Source organism: Carya illinoinensis, chromosome 15 (assembly GCF_018687715.1).
Source record: "Carya illinoinensis cultivar Pawnee chromosome 15, C.illinoinensisPawnee_v1, whole genome shotgun sequence".
NCBI lineage: Eukaryota > Viridiplantae > Streptophyta > Magnoliopsida > Fagales > Juglandaceae > Carya > Carya illinoinensis.
The window spans coordinates 4,812,650-4,830,417 of record NC_056766.1 but is presented as its reverse complement, the minus strand read 5'-3'; the positions used below and the strand labels follow the sequence as shown (position 1 = coordinate 4,830,417).

Genomic DNA, 17,768 nt, shown 5'->3' with positions numbered 1-17,768 from the left:
GCTGAGAATAGTCCTGTTTTACACCCACACAATTCGTAAATTGGAATTACTTTTGGATACCTAATTGACATCCAACTCAGATAGATACTTATTTTTCCGAAAAATATGTACAAATACCATACCATTTAACAACTTCCACCATTTTCTATTAATATAAATTCATTCTTCTAATACAATATTGTGCTGATTCTTTTAGTTATAAGTAATACATTGGCTTGGTGCATTAATGGAAGGGAATTTTAAGTACTATAAACCTGAGCAACTAATCTGTTACACAAAATACATATGAAACCAGTTTTACAAATGTTCTTCTCTCAATAAAGACACAGCTGCACCCATGCGAGTAATGGTAATGGTTAATCGTGAAGCTTTAACACCTTGTTGGCTGGAACATGTACAGCACAGATGCACCCATGCGACTATACAAATAGGTTACGTACCCCTTTGATCAATCGCTGGTCCAAACAAATGCAAGAGCTGGTAGGAACAAAAACATTTATATTGCACTTTGATCAACATTATGAATCACAGCCTCTACATATTATATATATGCACTTGAAAATGTACTGGAATACCCAAATCAGCATTACACCAAAATGCTTTCTACGTGGGTTACACAGTTGTCTACTTAGCTGCATATAATAATAATAGATATATATATATATATATATATAAAACATCATACGAAGTTTAGAAAACCCATAAAAACACTTACTGCAAACGATAAAGACCAAATTCTATATCTGCTGGTAAAATTTTGGACTTTCATGGCGTTGTGGTAGCTGGATTTAAGGAATTGTATGGGAAGGATAAAGCCCAGTTTTCAGTCTCCTGCAATATGGCCCATAGATGCAGCTCAAACTGAATATACTAGAGCTAAAATGTTTTAGTATAAAGCCCAAGACTCAAACTTAGTCGAGCCAAATAAAGTGAGAGAAATGTATGCCAAGGTTGAGATAGGAAATCTTCAAAAATGAATTGCAGAGTTCTAAGATGCTATGACTGGAAAAACTGAGAAAGTATACAAGCTCCAGTGCACTGCATTCATATCAAAGTTTAAGGCAAGTACAAAAACTCACATAAGATGATAAAAGTGCTATGATGAGCACTTTGCTGCATGTAGCAAAGAACAAACAGATGTTACTTGGAAATAGGCTGAGCATTTCTGTGTGCACTTCCAAGGAAAAGCATGGCCGTCTTTATCTGGTCATGATAGTCAAATGGAGTATGGTAGGCTACTGGATTTTATAATTCTTAACTTTGTGCATGCTAGTTAGGGAAAACATGTTTTGTGTGTGGACTTGTGTGGTGTGCTTGCTATATTTTGCATTAATTTGTATGGTTGAAAATATGGCTTGTGACGTATTTTAGATCAAAAATGCAAGGTGTCTTGCAGTTTGTGAAAATACCTTGTACCAATTCCAATAGTTGCCCAGTTTTTGGCTTATTCATAACAAAGGTTGTGTATTGCCTGCATTAGTTGCTTTATTATAGAAATGGGCAACTATCCATGAGCAGGAAATAAATAATAGGGCAAGATGTTTATGTTAAGATGGTAAAAGTAGCAGCATATAATAAATTCTGCTACTTGAAAAATTATGAAAGATGGAGAAAATTTGTTATTTGGGTTGAGAACAACTTATAAATAGAGTGAATCTGGTTAGGAGGGTTATTACAGTTGTTTTAGCTCTAACAAAGGAATATATTTAACTTCAAAGACTAGACATATGATGCCAATATATCATGTTAAAGTTATATGGCTCCAATTCCTTTAATTTTTGTTAATGAAATAACTTACATGACCATAATATATGGATTAATGCTGTGCCTACCCTTTACATTGGATTTGTTGGACCAGTTTGTGAAACTAGTCTGCCTCCAAACTTTTTTGATCATACCAACAGAAGTATACAGTTAATGCAATCTGAAATTGGATTTCAAGAACCTATTACATGTAGCAACAAGTGTTTTAACTTCCTAGTGCGCTTGGGGTGGCATGATAATAGTCAGAATCAAAGTTCATGCGGATAAAAGGCCTCCAACATTCCCAAACAGCAACATGTATATAAAGTTTTTGAGTTTTTTGAGTGTTTTTCTTATGCCTCCACACTATTCTCCCGCATACCAATGTTAACATTTAACATTTAAGACAGACTATAAATTTGTTTAAATGGCTATGTCTAGTTCGGATATTTACCAGCGTAATCATCGTCATGATACAGCAGCTGCCCCAGCAAAGAGAGCCATTCTTTTCATGTCGACCGTGGGCTCTACGTTCCTATAAGCAAAATAGTCGCAAGATTACATTTTGCTCAATTGTAGCATGTGGTATTCCCCAAATAGGATCATAAAACCCCATTGCTCTAGCTAGATACCACAAATTTTGTATAAGATATTGAAATCAAGATGAGTATGATACAAGACCACACCATATATATCACCCTATAATTCACTGAAACTACCTATTCTAATATGGAATGAAACAAGTTCACCTCTTTCATGCTTGCTCCAGGTCAAGAAAAAAGAAGTGATGATGACATCACCTGTGAGTGAAAGTCACAGGTCTGAATTTCTGCACCATCACTATACAAGCATCCTTGGATATTATCCCAAACAGTTCAGCCAAGGTGACCCGCTGCCTTTCATACCATGTACATACATTGTATTACTTATCCTGTACAATAAGTACACAGGTCCGTAAGTTTACCATTAGTAGGATGAGAATACAACAAGTAGTCAAGTCCTCAATCATATATAATCAAAGATGCTTTAGATAATAAGATAGTGGTTGGCAAAGATATTTACCTGTTTTGATATTACCACATAGCTTAATATCGGCCCAAACTTCCACCATATATAATTAAGGATATCTCAAAGGGCCCAAAAATTAAGCGTTACCCAACCCCATCACGAATGCTCCCACAAAACATATACATATAGCCTTCCATTGGTTAAACTATAGTCTATCCACCATTGGAACAACAAAATATGCACCCAAAATGCCACAAAAAACAGATTCATATTTTCTCACAAAAACCTGCTCACTGAGTCTCTGGAACAGACTCAGTCTCTCTAACAGACTCACTAAGGGATGGGTTAGCAACAAAGAAAGCCCTCAAAAGGCGGTCGGTCTGCTCTTGTCTTTCCAATAGCTTCTGCATGTTTGCCTTCATTGCCTCCATCTCACTCTTGGAAGATTCAGCCTCTTTCTTATGTTTTTCAATCAAGGCTATGTACTCTCTCTCTCGTTCCAATGAGCGTTGTCTCGTAGACTCTGGGATTACCATCTCCCCTAATCCTCTTGCATAACCAGGTCTCGAACCGAGTACCTCTTTGAAGACACCAGCTGCTGCTTCTGAAGTTCGTTGCTCTGGTTCTAGAGTATCCAGCTTTCCAACCATATCCTTCTGAAATACGACATTATGAATCGAGTAACTATAAAGCTGGAGGGGTAATGCAAACATTTTTAATTAATTAGATAAATGTACACTAGCATTGCGATTCCCAAATAATCACAGTTGAGTAGAATATACTCACATATTTGTCTTCGGTCGCAGCTGTTATAAATTTTGAATTCTTCTTGGACCAGTGGGTTTCCTTGAAGAAGTCTACCAAATTTGCCGATTCAGCCCTCTACATGTGTGTGGAATGTGTATATATAACACATAGTCAGGAATGTAGCACAACATAAAAAATGTACATGCATACATAGCTTAATCCCGGTATTTAATATTTGCAACCAATTATAATCATTAGTTATGAAAATGAAAATGTGATGTATAAGCTATATTGCACAAAATAATGCATAAAACTCTAACCTTTTCTTCAAGAATCCGCACAAACGATTTGCGACCTGCTGTGTGGTTAATAAGTAGCTTCTTCCTATTCTCCCGATTTTTGTTAGATATTTTCTGTCATGTCCAACCCAAATAATGTTTAAGAAACATATACAAAAATTGAAGGATGTTCCTTGTAGGCCGTGACTTATTAACCACCGGAATCTTAGTTTGTATGAATTGAAAATATCAATTACCTTGAAGGCCTCGCTACCCCATCTTGTACATAGCTTAACCCAAACAAGGGGGCTGACCCGCTCAGTCCCACTAGCTAATGCTTCCTCGTGGCTCCCATAGGATAAATATATGCTATGTAATTCATGGTGGAATGCATTAAATCTCTTCCGAAGCTGTTTAGTTACTGTTAAGCGATGGTTCTCCAACTCCCAATCAAGTTCAAAATCACCCTACAAATATAATCAAAATACTCGATGTCATCAATACGTACTACGTAACCTATCTAACCCACAAACATTAAAGTGGAAAGTCTTACCCGAACACGATCAATCAGCTCATCCTTATGCGCTTGGGGTACATCACTCCATCTTGCATAACTCATGTCACAATGATGTTTGACTATCCACGTAACTCGTGTTGTGAACATGTTGGCGTTTGAACAGCATGGTGCGGTTTTCCCGGTATTTATCTTCAAAAGCACCTTTCCATGCTTCCGCCATTTTTCAAATTCAGTGCATTTGGCTGGCCCACGTCCCCGTCTCTTTTGTGCCTGGTTTTGTACAGTCCCCGTGGGGGTGTCCTCACCTGTATGACATAACATTAATAATGTCTAGTGATTTGGTCTAATCGTCATTAGTAAGAGCAAATGATTTCACCATCATTAAACAACTCATTTTGTTTTAATAACTCCCGTAGATATGATTGCTATACCGATTTGGACTCCAGTAGGCTCTAGCTCTATATGAAATGAGATCACGATGTTAGGCTCCGTGGGGGCATCCACACCTGTATGACATAGTAACAATAACTCAAAATCAGCCTCATGAATATTATCATACAAATATATTTTAACAGCATGATATGTAAATTTTGAGAATGATACTACTTCCACAGATGTGAACTATACCAACACGGTCTACAGGACATTCTGGTGGCATTGTATGACCGGTCACTCTGTTAGGCTCCGTGTGGGCATCCACTACTGTATGACATAATAATAATTGCTAATTATCAGAGTCTGATCGAACTATCTTACAACCAATGTCAGAACACCAATCTATTTGTAAGGAAATAATATGAAACCCATCCCTTGAAGGTATACATACTGATTTGATCTCTATGAAGCTCTGGTAATGGACTGGGTGAGGTGACTCCGCGTGGCTCGGGCTCCAGTGGTGTGGTCGCACATGGTGGCTCCCATGGATGGCTTGGGGGCTGGGTAGAGTCATCTGAGCTAGCCTCGTCCACATCCCCTGGACTATGGTATGAACTAATCCGAACACCGCGTGGCCGGCGAGCTCGGCATGAATAAGGGACAAGTCTTCTACCACGGAATCCTCGGCCTCTGGCCCTACCTCGGACACTGGCTCCCATTGCGTCACCTACATTTCAACCACATTTCATTTATGTTAGGATCATATCTAACAACCAGTTCATGAGGCGAGGAAAGTTAGCTAGAATATCTACCTTGGCCGTTCATGCTCCTCGTGCTCAGCATACCATTAGATAGGATTGCAATGGATTTTTTAAGAACACGACATCAAGCTTTTTCTTCCTTCGAACCCAACCTGAGATGGATTAATATTGTGTCATCAATGCAGTATCAAGAGACGTGGAATACCATCTAGATTATTCACCTTCGAATAAGATAATGCATTAAATTAATAAGACTGGTCGAGTATTAATTATTTATATGCAGTACCCAAATATTTGGCTTATCAGTATTCTAGTATAGTTATATCGGCTAATCAAGTCATTGGCAAGTTGGTATATTCCACAATTTATGTTGCAAATTATTCAAACGTTAGCGTTTAAACCACATAGATTTAAATATTCTTTGGGTATGAGAATTAAGTCTTACCGATAAATTGTCAAAAGTTGCCTATTCTGAGGAGGACTCAGAGTCGGTTGACTTGTCCTCATCATCTGAATACTCCCAATCACCATATGCATCTCCAGAACCAGATGGAACCATGCTATCATCAATAAAATCTAGTGAATTTCTGTGTGCACCACCCGACTCCATGTGGTCTCGTGCATCAATATGGGTAGGTTCTATATCAGTCCTACTAAGTGGAGTTGACACAGGACATGCATCACAATGCAAAAGTGGATAATCATATAATGACTCAATCTCTTGATAGGCATCATCGTCACTTGATTCGCTATCATTACCGTCTAAAACCCTGTGCACTGGTGGTATGTCATACACATTCCTATTATTGTACTTCTGCACAACAAACCAGTTCCCTTTCGCCCTTATATCCCTAATGTAAAAACACTGGGAAGCCTGACATGCCAGCACATATGGTTCGTCCTTATACCAAGTCCTATTCATATTGACACTAGTTAAATGATCGTCTACCCGTACCCCTCGCCTTTTATCACCAACATCAAACCAATCACAACTGAACAAGATGACTCTCCGACCTCCCATGTAGTGTAACTCTACAACATCATTTATAACACCATAAAAATCTACATTATCAGTTTCTTGATCACCAGTTACCAACACTCCGGAATTTTGGCTTCGCCGGCGAAGTTCACGGCTCTTCGTATGGAATCGTTTACCATTTATAATGCAGGCAGCATATGTTGCGACCCAACGGTCAGGACCGCAAGCTAACGCATACAAATCTGGGGACACATCAAGTGGGTTGTTGTTACGCTGGTCCACCACCTACATGAATATCGGGGTAAATGGTGAACTTAAATAGTCGATATACATTGTCATATGCTGGTCGGGTATATTCTAAGTATGTAACTAGCAAGCTAACTTACACGTTGCTTGAACCAATTTGGAAACTCAGTTTGTTGCGTGCGATCAATAGAATTTGGGTTTGACACCTTGCATTTGTCGTAGTGTTCCCTGCATTTGTAGCAAAGAAATGGGGGAAACAAATTTAGTTTGTGTCCCAAATTAAATGGTGAGGTAGTTTGTTGAAACATTGAAAGTACGAGTTAGGTAATGATTGCTTACTCTAAATAGGGTCCAATCTCAATGCAGTTGTTAAGCACGTACCAAATGGCTGCTGTATGGAGTTTATCGTGTAATTGCACACTATTAGCTATACCCAAGGGACGAAGTTTCTGGTTGAAAATTGTGAACCCATCTAGAGTCTCATCTTCTACACCATCAATGTTACGGTCTGGTCGATTAAACTTCGTCTCAACATCTTTGAGATACATTGAGCAAAATGTCAAACACTCAATGTGAACCCAGGCTTCCGCTATTGAACCTTCTGGATGTGCTTTGTTCTTAACATACCGCTTGAACTTGCCGAGATACCTCTCAAACGGGTACATCCACCGATATTGAACTGGACCGCCAAGAATAGCCTCACGGGGTAAATGGACAGCTAGGTGGACCATAACATCAAAAAAAGATGGAGGGAAAATCATCTCCAGTTTGCATAGGATGGTGACGATATCAAGCTGGAGCTTTGATAGGCGATTCACATCTACTGTTCGGGCGCACAACTCTTTAAAGAAACTACTAAGTTCAGTCAAAGCCAATGCAATATCCCTCCTTAAGAACCCCCCCACAGCAATAGGAAGTAGTGTTTGCAAGAAAACATGATGGTCATGGCTTTTGAGCCCAGAGATCTTGGAATCATGTACAGATACACAGTGATATTAGAAGCAAACCCATCAGGAAATTTCACCTCAGCAAGCCACTCACAGAATTTATTCCTTTCATCTCCATGTAATGTGTATGATGCATGTGGCATAATAGTTCGTTCACCTTCACGTTTCAGATGTAATTCCTTTCTAAACCCCAGGATCTCTAGGTCACGCCGTGAATTAGTGTTATCTTTTGTCTTGCCGGGGATGTTCATTAAAGTGCCCAAAATGTTCTCGGAAATATTCTTCTCAATATGCATAACATCTAGATTATGTCTAAGCCGCATTGTTGACCAATAAGGTAGTTTGAAGAATATGCTTTTCTTTGTCCAGTTCAACTCTTCTGTTGTGCGTTTTCTCTTCCTACAAGATTTTCCAAATTGAATATCTCCAAGCATTTGTAACTGAGTTATTAGATCTGCTCCTTCAACCAATGCTGGTGGCATGCGAAGATCTTCTTTACCGTTGAACAACCCTTTTCTCGTTCGCCAGATGTGATCGCTGAGTAAGAGACGTCGATGTCCCATATAACAATGTTTTCTACCATACTTCAACCAGTTGGAATCTGTACTGGCATTGCAAGATGGACATGCCAATTTCCCTTTTGTTGACCACCCAGACAGATTTCCATAGGCGGGAAAGTCATTAATTGTCCACAACAATGCAGCATGTAACATGAACATTTCTTTAGTGGATGCATCATATGTAGGTACCCCATGTGCCCAAAGTTCAAGTAACTCATCAATTAATGGTTGCAAATAAACATCAATGTCATTCCCTGGTGATTTTGGGCCAGGGATAATGAGGGATGTCATAAAGAATGAATCTTTCATGCATAACCATGGTGGTAAGTTATATGGGACAAGAATCACTGGCCAAATACTATAAGGTTTTGCTAGATTGTTGAAGGGATTGAACCCGTCACTTGCCAAACCAAGCCTGACATTGCGAGCATCCCTTGCAAACCAACTATGAGCTTGATCAAATGTCTTCCAAGACTCAGAGTCAGCAGGATGTCTCATACTACTCTCATCGATGACCCGCTGCTCCTTATGCCATCTCATGTCACCCGCTATCTTGCTTGACACAAAGAGACGCTGCAATCTTGGCTTCAAGGGAAAATGACGAAGCACTTTTTGAGGGATCACTCGTGACCCGTGTGTATTTGGCTTCCATCGCGACGCCTTACAGATAGGACACTCAGACAGATTAGCATTTTCCTTCCAGAATAAGATGCAGTCATTAGGGCATGCATGTATTTTGTGGTACGTGAAACCCAAACCACGCTCCAATGTCCTTGCCTCCTCATATGATTGTGGCAATTCAGCATTAGGAAAAGCTGACCGCAAAAGGCTTAGCAGCATATCAAAAGACTTGATTGACCACCCACCAAGTGTTTTAATATGTAACAACTTCACTACGAAAGAGAGCTTTGAGAAATTTGTGCAACCCTCGAAAAGAGGCCGTCGGGCATCCTCTAATAGTTGGTCAAAAGTTGAGTTTGGGGAGGATTGAGGTATTGCTGAGTGAGTTGGTGATGTAGTGTTGTCTTGAGGAGCATCTCGGAATGTGGCTGCCCGTATGTCATCTAGCATACCATCTATGTCATCAATGTACACATCTCCACGTTCAACCCCGGGATCGACATCATCGTCAATGGTGGGGAGTGTTTCCTCCTCCCCATGAAATATCCAGTGCGTGTAATTTGGATCTATCCCTTTTATAAATAAGTGAGACTCCACCTCAAGTATAGGCAAGAAGAGATTATTACAGCATATACGGCATGGACACCGAATGCGATCACTTCCCATGGCATGATTTTGTGCCATTGTAAGGAAATTGCGTACCCCATCAGCGTAAGCAGGTGATAATAGTCTATCACCCAAAGTCATCCAGCTTTTGTCCATCTAATAAAAAGAATAATGAATGAGTGTGTATGATATTGAAGTTATAATTATCATAAGGTAGGGTGGAGAAGTAACTAGCATGTGGAGAATAACTGGTTAGGGGGATAATAAGACAGTAGCACAAACTCTGGGAAAAACTCATGTCACAGAACTACATGTGTAACTCTTAGCATGAGCAGAATATATACTTGCTCAAAGAGCATCAGTTATAAGGTAACTACAGAAGTTATAAATTAATAGGATCATGATGCAGAATGGGTGAAGTAACGAATTTGTGAATGACCAATAACAGATAGATAAAATGCTTATACCACACATTGTGAGCTTCTATCAATGACCATTGTATGTGTAGAAGGGGTAAGGGATTGAGTGATAGGCTGAGTTGTGTTGGAATGTTTCTAAGGAAAGTAAGAGCAAAGATGACACACTTGTCTATCCCAAACTAATTAGCTCAGCATACCAAAATTACTCCAATTTTCTACTTTACTTATAAACAAATACTTTGTCAGAATATGCTAGTAAAAATATAATTATATGTGATTGGTTAGACTAAGCTGAACCAAAATACTACAAGTTTGGTTTTCCATAACAAAGATTGTGCAGCGTTTTGAGAACTTTGGACACAGGAAAATGAAGGGGAGGGAGGTTTCCTAGGATGATAGTCTATATTTAACCCACACATCTGGCCGTTGTTTGACGATAATTAAATGAGTGAGATTAGGAGCAATGGAGATTTTTAAAGCAAAATATACGACATTATATTGTATTTGTTGATGTGTTTTCGTAAAAGCTGGGTATGACCGGTCACTATTCTTGAAACTATCCATAAGCAGACAGTAATGGAAGAACATAAAAAAGCAACTACTTTTCTGGAATGATCAGCGTTATTAGTGTTTTCTACAAACATTACAATGATTATTACCATCATTGTAATGTTTGTTGTCTAAAATATATTTCAGCTGTTATATATTTAGACTTTTGTTGCAGAAAGCAGTGTTTGTGTTAAAATTACACACTGCCTAAGACCAAACAGAAGGCCCTATAATCTGTTTCCAGATTATAGGTATAGACATATTAACAGATTTCCAAGTCCTGTGATTTGTTAATGAAAAAGACAATGAAACATATTGGGACCGTGGCATCTCTAAATCAAGCTTTCAGCGAAAATTGCATCTTTAGCAACACTTTGTGACATTCCATTTGTTAACTATGAGTACTTACTTATGCAAACATTCTGCGACCAATTGACAGGCTGGTAATCCATGAAGATGTTGCGTTTTTTAAAATAGGAGATTAAGGTTATTAAAAATTATAACCTATCAAGACTACGTAACTACCTGGTGCACTTTGAATATATTCTGTAAATGTAAAAATTGCTAAGCATAACACAAATAAAGCTGCGAATCTATTTGCAGCAATTATAAAGACGCTGAGAAAAGCAAATTTTGGACCAGTGAGTTAGAAATGTCATCCAATTCCTTAAAGAGAGGTATTAGAACAAAGGCTATCGGTTACCTATGAGAATTAGATACCCAATGAGGAGAGTAAAGAATAAGTTTCATATTATTTTTCCAGATTTGGTAAAAAAGCTATAAATCTATGAATACACATTGTGCCAACCAGGATAAATTAAGTGAATTGCGGATAAACTGTTAAAGAAGAGCTTGTTGACACATTTGAGGATAATAATGAAATCTATGGTGAGGGCCTAGCTTAATATACTAGAAACGATGTTAAAATCTTCACATCTAGGAAGGGTAAGAATCTATTAGATTATAATTGGTTTCTAATAATATCAAAGAAAACTCTAGAGCTTATATAGTCTCAAAGAGCTAATTTAAGAAATACACTAGGGTCTCGAAGCACAAGATACCTTAGGATATACAATGTCGTGAGTGTCATGGTTTTAAAAAAAATCACATTGAGTGCCCTAATTAGAAGAGAACCGAAGGAAAGTGGGTCAGCTCATCCTTGAGTATACTCAGTTTGAGTAAACTGAGGTTACTGTGGAGCTGGATGGAAAAACTCTAATTCCATGACCTTTGCTTCGTCTATTGGAGATAACTGTGATTCTAGTTGTAAGACCATGAAAGTCTGATTTGAAGCTCGCATATGAAAGTCTCTATGAGGGACGGGTCACGCAAGAAAAATATCAATATTGCAAAATAAGAAGCTAGAGTAATGTAAGGGGAAAAAAAAAATACATCATGCGGATCTATTTATATGTTGCTTGTGAAAACAGAAAATCTAATATATCTATGTTCATTGGAACAAAGATAAATCGGTTGACAAGAAAGTAATTGTGCAGGCACTCCTCAAATTCGGCGTAGCAGATTTTCTAGTAATACTCTTATGGAAATATTGTTCTCGGAAATCACCATTCTGAAGATTCAATCTGGTTTTGAAACATTTGACTGATTCCATGTCAAATGTTTTGGTGCATTTTGCATGGATTTTACTATCTATGGATAACACCAAGAAAGTTAATATTTCCAAGCCATATGTACCACATCCTCCCAAGATACCTAGCTAATAAACTGACTGTGTAACTAGTTGCCATCTTTATTATAAGATTGGGTATATTTGAGCTAATTTAAAGGTTGAACCCCCAAGGACACATGAAAACAACTTTTTATTAAATAATGAGTTGAGGTTAGTCAAGAATATGAGTGACACATTTAATAGATTTCATGACTCTGAAAAATTTATAGGAGAACCTCCTAATTGACTCCACGTGATATTGCAAATTATGTACTAGTTAGGAAGCAACGGGTCGGTAGAACCTTTTGAAATCCTAACGTTGATATTTTGAGGAAAAAATATTTCCATTACATGTCGCATTAATCGATATGCCGTAGAGGCAATCAACCGAGAAAATCATGAAGGTTTTTTCTTTCAAACTTCAAAGTTTACAAGTCCCGCAATTTATAAACTAGCTAGCTAGCTAACGAGTCACCACAGAACTGACAGAAGTACTGTAAATATTTCAAATTGCTGGCCACTACTATGATTTTCTCTATCTGCATGTTTTCTTCTTCTCTAGATCGACATATGATCTCCTATATATCAAGTGTCATTCTGATGTCAATACTTCACATCACCATGCTTAGTGCTAGCTAGGTGATATTGCGGCCTTTTAACAACACCTGATCATGGTTGGTAGCGTCCCGTATTATAATAATATCTAATTTTTAGTACGTGGCACTGCGTATATATAATATGCCACGTACAAATTAACTGCTATCTATGTCGAATCAAGAAATCGCTTAAAAAACTTTTCAACTGGATCCGGCTCGACGGCCTGATTTGAGGAGTGAGGACTACCACACTTTATATTACTACATGCAGTACGTACCATTTTAACCAGAAGAAAATTCATTTGGTTCAGAATACCAGGAAGATAAGGTCTGGCATGGTCAGGGAAAAAGGTCTGCAACTCCAAGACTACGCGGGTGGAAATGATGATAATAATAATAGCAATACTTTCTTCTTTCTTTCTGTCACTAGCTTATCTAGCTAGATATGCACACTAAATTATACTCATTTTACATGTACAGACTGAAATGTTTGGCAAGCAATTGTGGTCCAAAACTCCAAACATTCAATATATAGAGGTGTAGAAGTAAGGGTAGCCACTCTAGCTAGGACCACCAATTGATAAACGTGTGAAATTAAACGATTAAAAATTATTGTCACAATGACATTAGCAACAGAAACTGATAGGTCTATTCCATCCCAAACTTCAAAGTGAGTCCAAACAAGAACGAACTGTGAGTTGAAAGCTGGCACTTAGCGAAATAATATTAATTCATGTGTGAAAGATGAAGATCGCAGCTAGCAAATGGCAGGTTCACCCAAGGTCCTTGTGCACCACTGGATGGGTTACAAGGCATCAGACAGTATCAGCCAGCCACAAATTACCCCACTATGCATTATGTGCTAGAGAGTAAATACATATGGTGGTGGGGTCTATGCGCACCAGAGAAAAAGAATGCACTGTGCTTGTGGTCCATCTGTGCTTCACTAGTGTGGACAAGATCTAGCACCACCCATCACGATCTGATTTCAAGAAACCAGTGATGACCTTGGTTATCAATGGCTGAGATGACTTGTTAGCTAGGAAGTAATGGTGATGCTAAGCACTAGATTGAATTTTCTCCTAATTTCAAGTACTATTGGTACTTTATACACAAATCAAGTAACTACATATAACAGCATTAACGGAAAAGGGCCATGCTTGTTTAGAAAATGCTCTGTTTTTTCAAACATAGGTCACACAAATGGGTTAGTGTTATGATACTACCTCCAAACTTAGAACAACCCGTACAGGAAAAAAATATAAATTCGTGCGAAAGGAAGAAGATGGGGGAGCATGGAAAAAATGTAGTGTGCAAACAAACATGCAAGCTGTGAAAAACAACAATTAAGGCATGAAGGGGGAGCGACTATTAAAATTAAAGGGAGAAGAAACCATACTTCAACCAGCTCAAACAAAGCCTGCCGCTGAAAATAATCGGTCGATTCCCCAAAATGAACCCAACACAGTGAGTACACAGGCCGAATATAGACGCAATTTCTCTTCCAAACTCGCCGATGGGTCTGAACTACTTGAAGGCAAACTGAGAAAGCCGCCGAGAAACACTAACCAGGGGGAGAAGGGGGTGGAATAAGATACTCCGGAAAGGAAAATCGCTTCGTGTACGTGTGTGCGACAAGAAATCTTCAAGCTGAGTTGATAAACCACAGAAAATGCAGGGGATTTGCAGAAGCTAATTACCGAAGAACTTGCAGATGATGGGTAGGGAGTATGGTTTCGCCGAAGAGGAGTCGGGGGAATGATTTGGGAACTCTGGTACTGTTTGGGGTAAAAGTGTTGGGGGGAAATTAATAAAACTGAGCTCATTTTGGCCCCCTGACTTTATTTCGACGTATCATGTAGCGCTGTATTAAGGTTTTTTAATTTGCAGCGCTATTAGTTGCCGAGACTATAGCATAAATCGCTGCAATAAAAGTTCTCAGCTCTGCGCGTGCCGAACGATTTAATTAGCGTTGAATATCTGGAGCGATGACAAAATCGCTGTAAATAATAATAAGAAGCAGCGAATTTATTCCCAGCACTTAAAAAAACGCTGAGAAAAGCACATTTTCTTGTAGTGAATCTTTTGCTTATCCAAAGTTAAAAGCATTGCTTTAATTCCTTCATTCCTACTTTTCTTTTGAAAAAGATATAATATTTTGTGGACATTAGCTTTCTCTTTTTTAGCTTATTTTGTTAGCTTTCGAAGACCTGTGGGTCAAAATAACTTACGTTTTATGTGTTTCCATTTTCTGGTTTTTCTTTTTTCCTCTTTCCAAATGGTTTCCCTCAAATGTCTTCTTCTTTCTATCTTTCTTATCTTTCCAAATCCTTCCAACTTTTCCAAATCTCTTTTTTGTTCTAGTGATTTTACATTTGTTTGGATATATTCTTATTATATTGATGTTGAGATCATGACATACATACATAATATATATATATATATATATATATGGGAGAACGTCTTTAATATAAAATTATTATATTATGCTTGTTTTAGATATGAAAATTAATATAATTTATTATTTATGACGAAAATTAAAATGAATTGATCAAAACACTAAAAACTGGGCCACTTACAAATTAAACTTTGTTTTTTTTTATTCATAATTATCGATCGTTCCATTATTTTTATATAATGCTGATCATAACTCTATTTTCCCCCCTTTAATTAATTTCTTACAGAAAATAATAATAATGACGAATGACTCTGATGTCAGACATGGATGATCAGACATCATGCAGGACCAATCACGTGGGCACGAAAAGTTAATTGGAAAGCAAGATGATCATTAATTAACTTTTCCTACCTAATGGGCGCATAAGAAATTGTGAAAGATATTGACATTTCTAACTTTTTTCGCTTGCAACGTATAGACATTATCCTCAATCACGTGATCCTACTAATCGCTTTTAATTCTGGAATTAGAAGGATTTCAAAAACCAAAGAAAAATAAAAAGTTAATTGGGAAATTAATTAGGGTTTATAAATTGGGTTATTAATTAGGGTTATGGTACTTTATAAATTAGTCACATTCAACATGCATGGTTTAGCAGCTGCGTGCTGGTTCTAGTGATTTTACACTTTGTACTCTAAATTATTAAAAGTGATACATTGTATTGAAACTATAAAAAACTTACAATGTAAATATTTTGTCAAGATCTGATTGTCAATCTTAACGGTTGAAATTGAATGAGCACAATTAAAGTGTAAATTGTTTTAGTTTTTAAACTTTGATATATATGTAAATATATATAAATCATTTGAGATGTAAATTTTACCTTGTTTTCTTTATAAATAACATGTGAATTAATTAATCTTCAGATGTATAGAGTTAATTTCCTCCACCATAAGTAGATCAGAAGTAAACAAAATTTTCTTTTAAAGAAAAAAAGAAGTAATTTTTTTTATTTCATTACCCTAACTAATTGTTTAAATTGGTTCCACCTTTGGCGTTTGCAGCATGCAGACTTATATATTTTCTAGTCAATGACGATGGGATTGGGGAATCATGATCTTTTGGGTACGCAAAGTTATAAACATGCATGTCTAGCTTTATATATAGTCGACCAGCTTTCAACTTTTCTTTTGATTTAGAGATCTTTTGTTGGACCGTCAGCTTTCTCGGTTTTAATTTTGCAACTTTTGCAGAGTTGTGGGGTCAAAGTTATTTGCGTTTCCACGGATTCAAATTTTATTGGTAAAACATTATAAAGTCCCTAATTCCAATTTCCATCAAAATTATGTCATGTCATGTCATTTATTTTTTTATTTTTTTATAATTAGAAGATATAACGTGTGATTTTGATATGTAGTTTATGATCATATAAAATGGAAAACATTTGATAATTGAAGGTGCAAAAAGTGTAGCTTTGCCCCTTAAAAAAAAAAAAAAATCCATAGTTGGAAAGCTAAGGTCGGTCCCATAACTATTACAGGAAGAATATTAATGTAAGAGAAATGATATTTACAGTCGTGGTTATGCAAGCGCCGTGCAGTTTCTTTGAAAAAAGTGAATTAATACGGAACCTATATGAAAAAAAAAACATTTTTAATCGTGCACTCTACTCTTTTTTAAAGCGATTGCGTAGTATTTACACACTCTACGACTGTATGTAATATTACTCTTACTGCAAAGGGTGGCATGGAATTAATTTCAGTGCAGATCGTAATATTGTATAAGAAGGAAATTGTAAGAAATTTTTAGAATTTCTCATTTTATATATCTTAGTTTCCAAACGCATCCTTAATTATTTATATTATATTCTTAATCAGTATAAATAACACTTAATAATTTGGATAGTTTACAAGTTTTGCAACACTTGAAAATTTGGATAGTTCATCCTACTCAGCATGGGGCTGAAAGAGAGATTCTTAGTAATTGATAGAGATTTTATCATCTTTTCCCGTTAGATCAGTGATCGATTACATGTATCTTTGGGCCTACTTGAACTCTTTAACAACCATAAAAGTAGTGCTAGTGGGAGACTTCTTAGAAAAGAAAAGAAAGACTTCTTTTACACCATGATTGAGATAAGTCTTAAATTATTGTTGTGCGTAGGAATCTTTAATTTTCTTTGCCAGTTATAAATTAACATAATGGCCTAATTTTTTTTTTTTTTACTACTTTTTCTTTGGATAAGATATCTTTTGTCTGATCAATTGCTTGAATTCTTGTTTTTGGTTTAGCTATGTTTGCAGACCTGTGGGAATGAAGGGGGAATGAAGGGCGAGGTAGCTGAGGATCTAAGTGGCTGGCTAATAGTCTAATATTTTAAATAGGTGCTCAAGAGAGAGATCGTGTGATCAGGATCATCTAATATATAAAGTGGACGCTCGATCTGATGCATGAAGTTTCCCAACTTAGTACAAATTAATTGTTTAAATTAATATTGGTAATTCCGTCGTTTTTGGTATTTGCTAGATGGATAGCTACTTTAATTGTAGTAGTCATTGGGGAATCTTTTGCTTATCTAAAGTTAAAAACATTGCTTTGGTCCTTCCTACTTTTCTTTTGAATAAGAGATCATATTTTGTTGGACCATTAGTTTTCTCTTTTTTAGCTTACTTTGTTGGCTTTCACGGACTTGTGGGGCAAAATAATTTACGTTTTTTGTGTTTCCATTTTCTGCTTTTTCTTTTTTCCT

At 37.0% G+C, this 17,768-nt stretch overlaps 2 protein-coding genes across 2 annotated transcripts; both read right to left on the bottom strand.

Moving 5' to 3' along the window:
• Nucleotides 1-2,699: 2,699 nt before the first annotated feature.
• LOC122297717 lies at nt 2,700-14,566 on the bottom strand. Its single transcript, XM_043107863.1, has 10 exons — nt 14,021-14,566; nt 5,481-5,581; nt 5,120-5,395; nt 4,921-4,995; nt 4,725-4,799; nt 4,330-4,598; nt 4,034-4,243; nt 3,819-3,911; nt 3,538-3,633; nt 2,700-3,407 (listed from the first exon to the last, which is right to left on the bottom strand). The coding sequence occupies exons 2-10, from the start codon at nt 5,509-5,511 to the stop codon at nt 3,042-3,044; spliced, it is 1,491 nt and encodes a 496-aa protein (XP_042963797.1). The 5' UTR covers nt 5,512-5,581; nt 14,021-14,566; the 3' UTR covers nt 2,700-3,041.
• LOC122296570 lies at nt 5,896-9,544 on the bottom strand. Its single transcript, XM_043106376.1, has 4 exons — nt 7,635-9,544; nt 7,036-7,542; nt 6,795-6,882; nt 5,896-6,693 (listed from the first exon to the last, which is right to left on the bottom strand). Exons 1-4 carry the CDS (start codon nt 9,542-9,544, stop codon nt 5,896-5,898), a joined length of 3,303 nt encoding a protein of 1,100 aa, XP_042962310.1.
• Nucleotides 14,567-17,768: the final 3,202 nt, after the last annotated feature.

Coding starts and splice junctions, on each gene's coding strand:
- LOC122297717 (XM_043107863.1), bottom strand. CDS start 5,511: ATGCTGAGCACGAGGAGCATGAACGGCCAAG. Junction 5,396..5,480: donor GAGGAGCATGAACGGCCAAG/GTAGATATTCTA, acceptor GTTGAAATGTAG/GTGACGCAATGGGAGCCAGT. Junction 4,800..4,920: donor ATGTCCTGTAGACCGTGTTG/GTATAGTTCACA, acceptor TATGTCATACAG/GTGTGGATGCCCCCACGGAG.
- LOC122296570 (XM_043106376.1), bottom strand. CDS start 9,544: ATGGACAAAAGCTGGATGACTTTGGGTGATAGACTATTATCACCTGCT. Junction 7,543..7,634: donor TCTAATATCACTGTGTATCT/GTACATGATTCC, acceptor GGGGTTCTTAAG/GAGGGATATTGCATTGGCTT. Junction 6,694..6,794: donor CAAATTGGTTCAAGCAACGT/GTAAGTTAGCTT, acceptor ATATTCATGTAG/GTGGTGGACCAGCGTAACAA.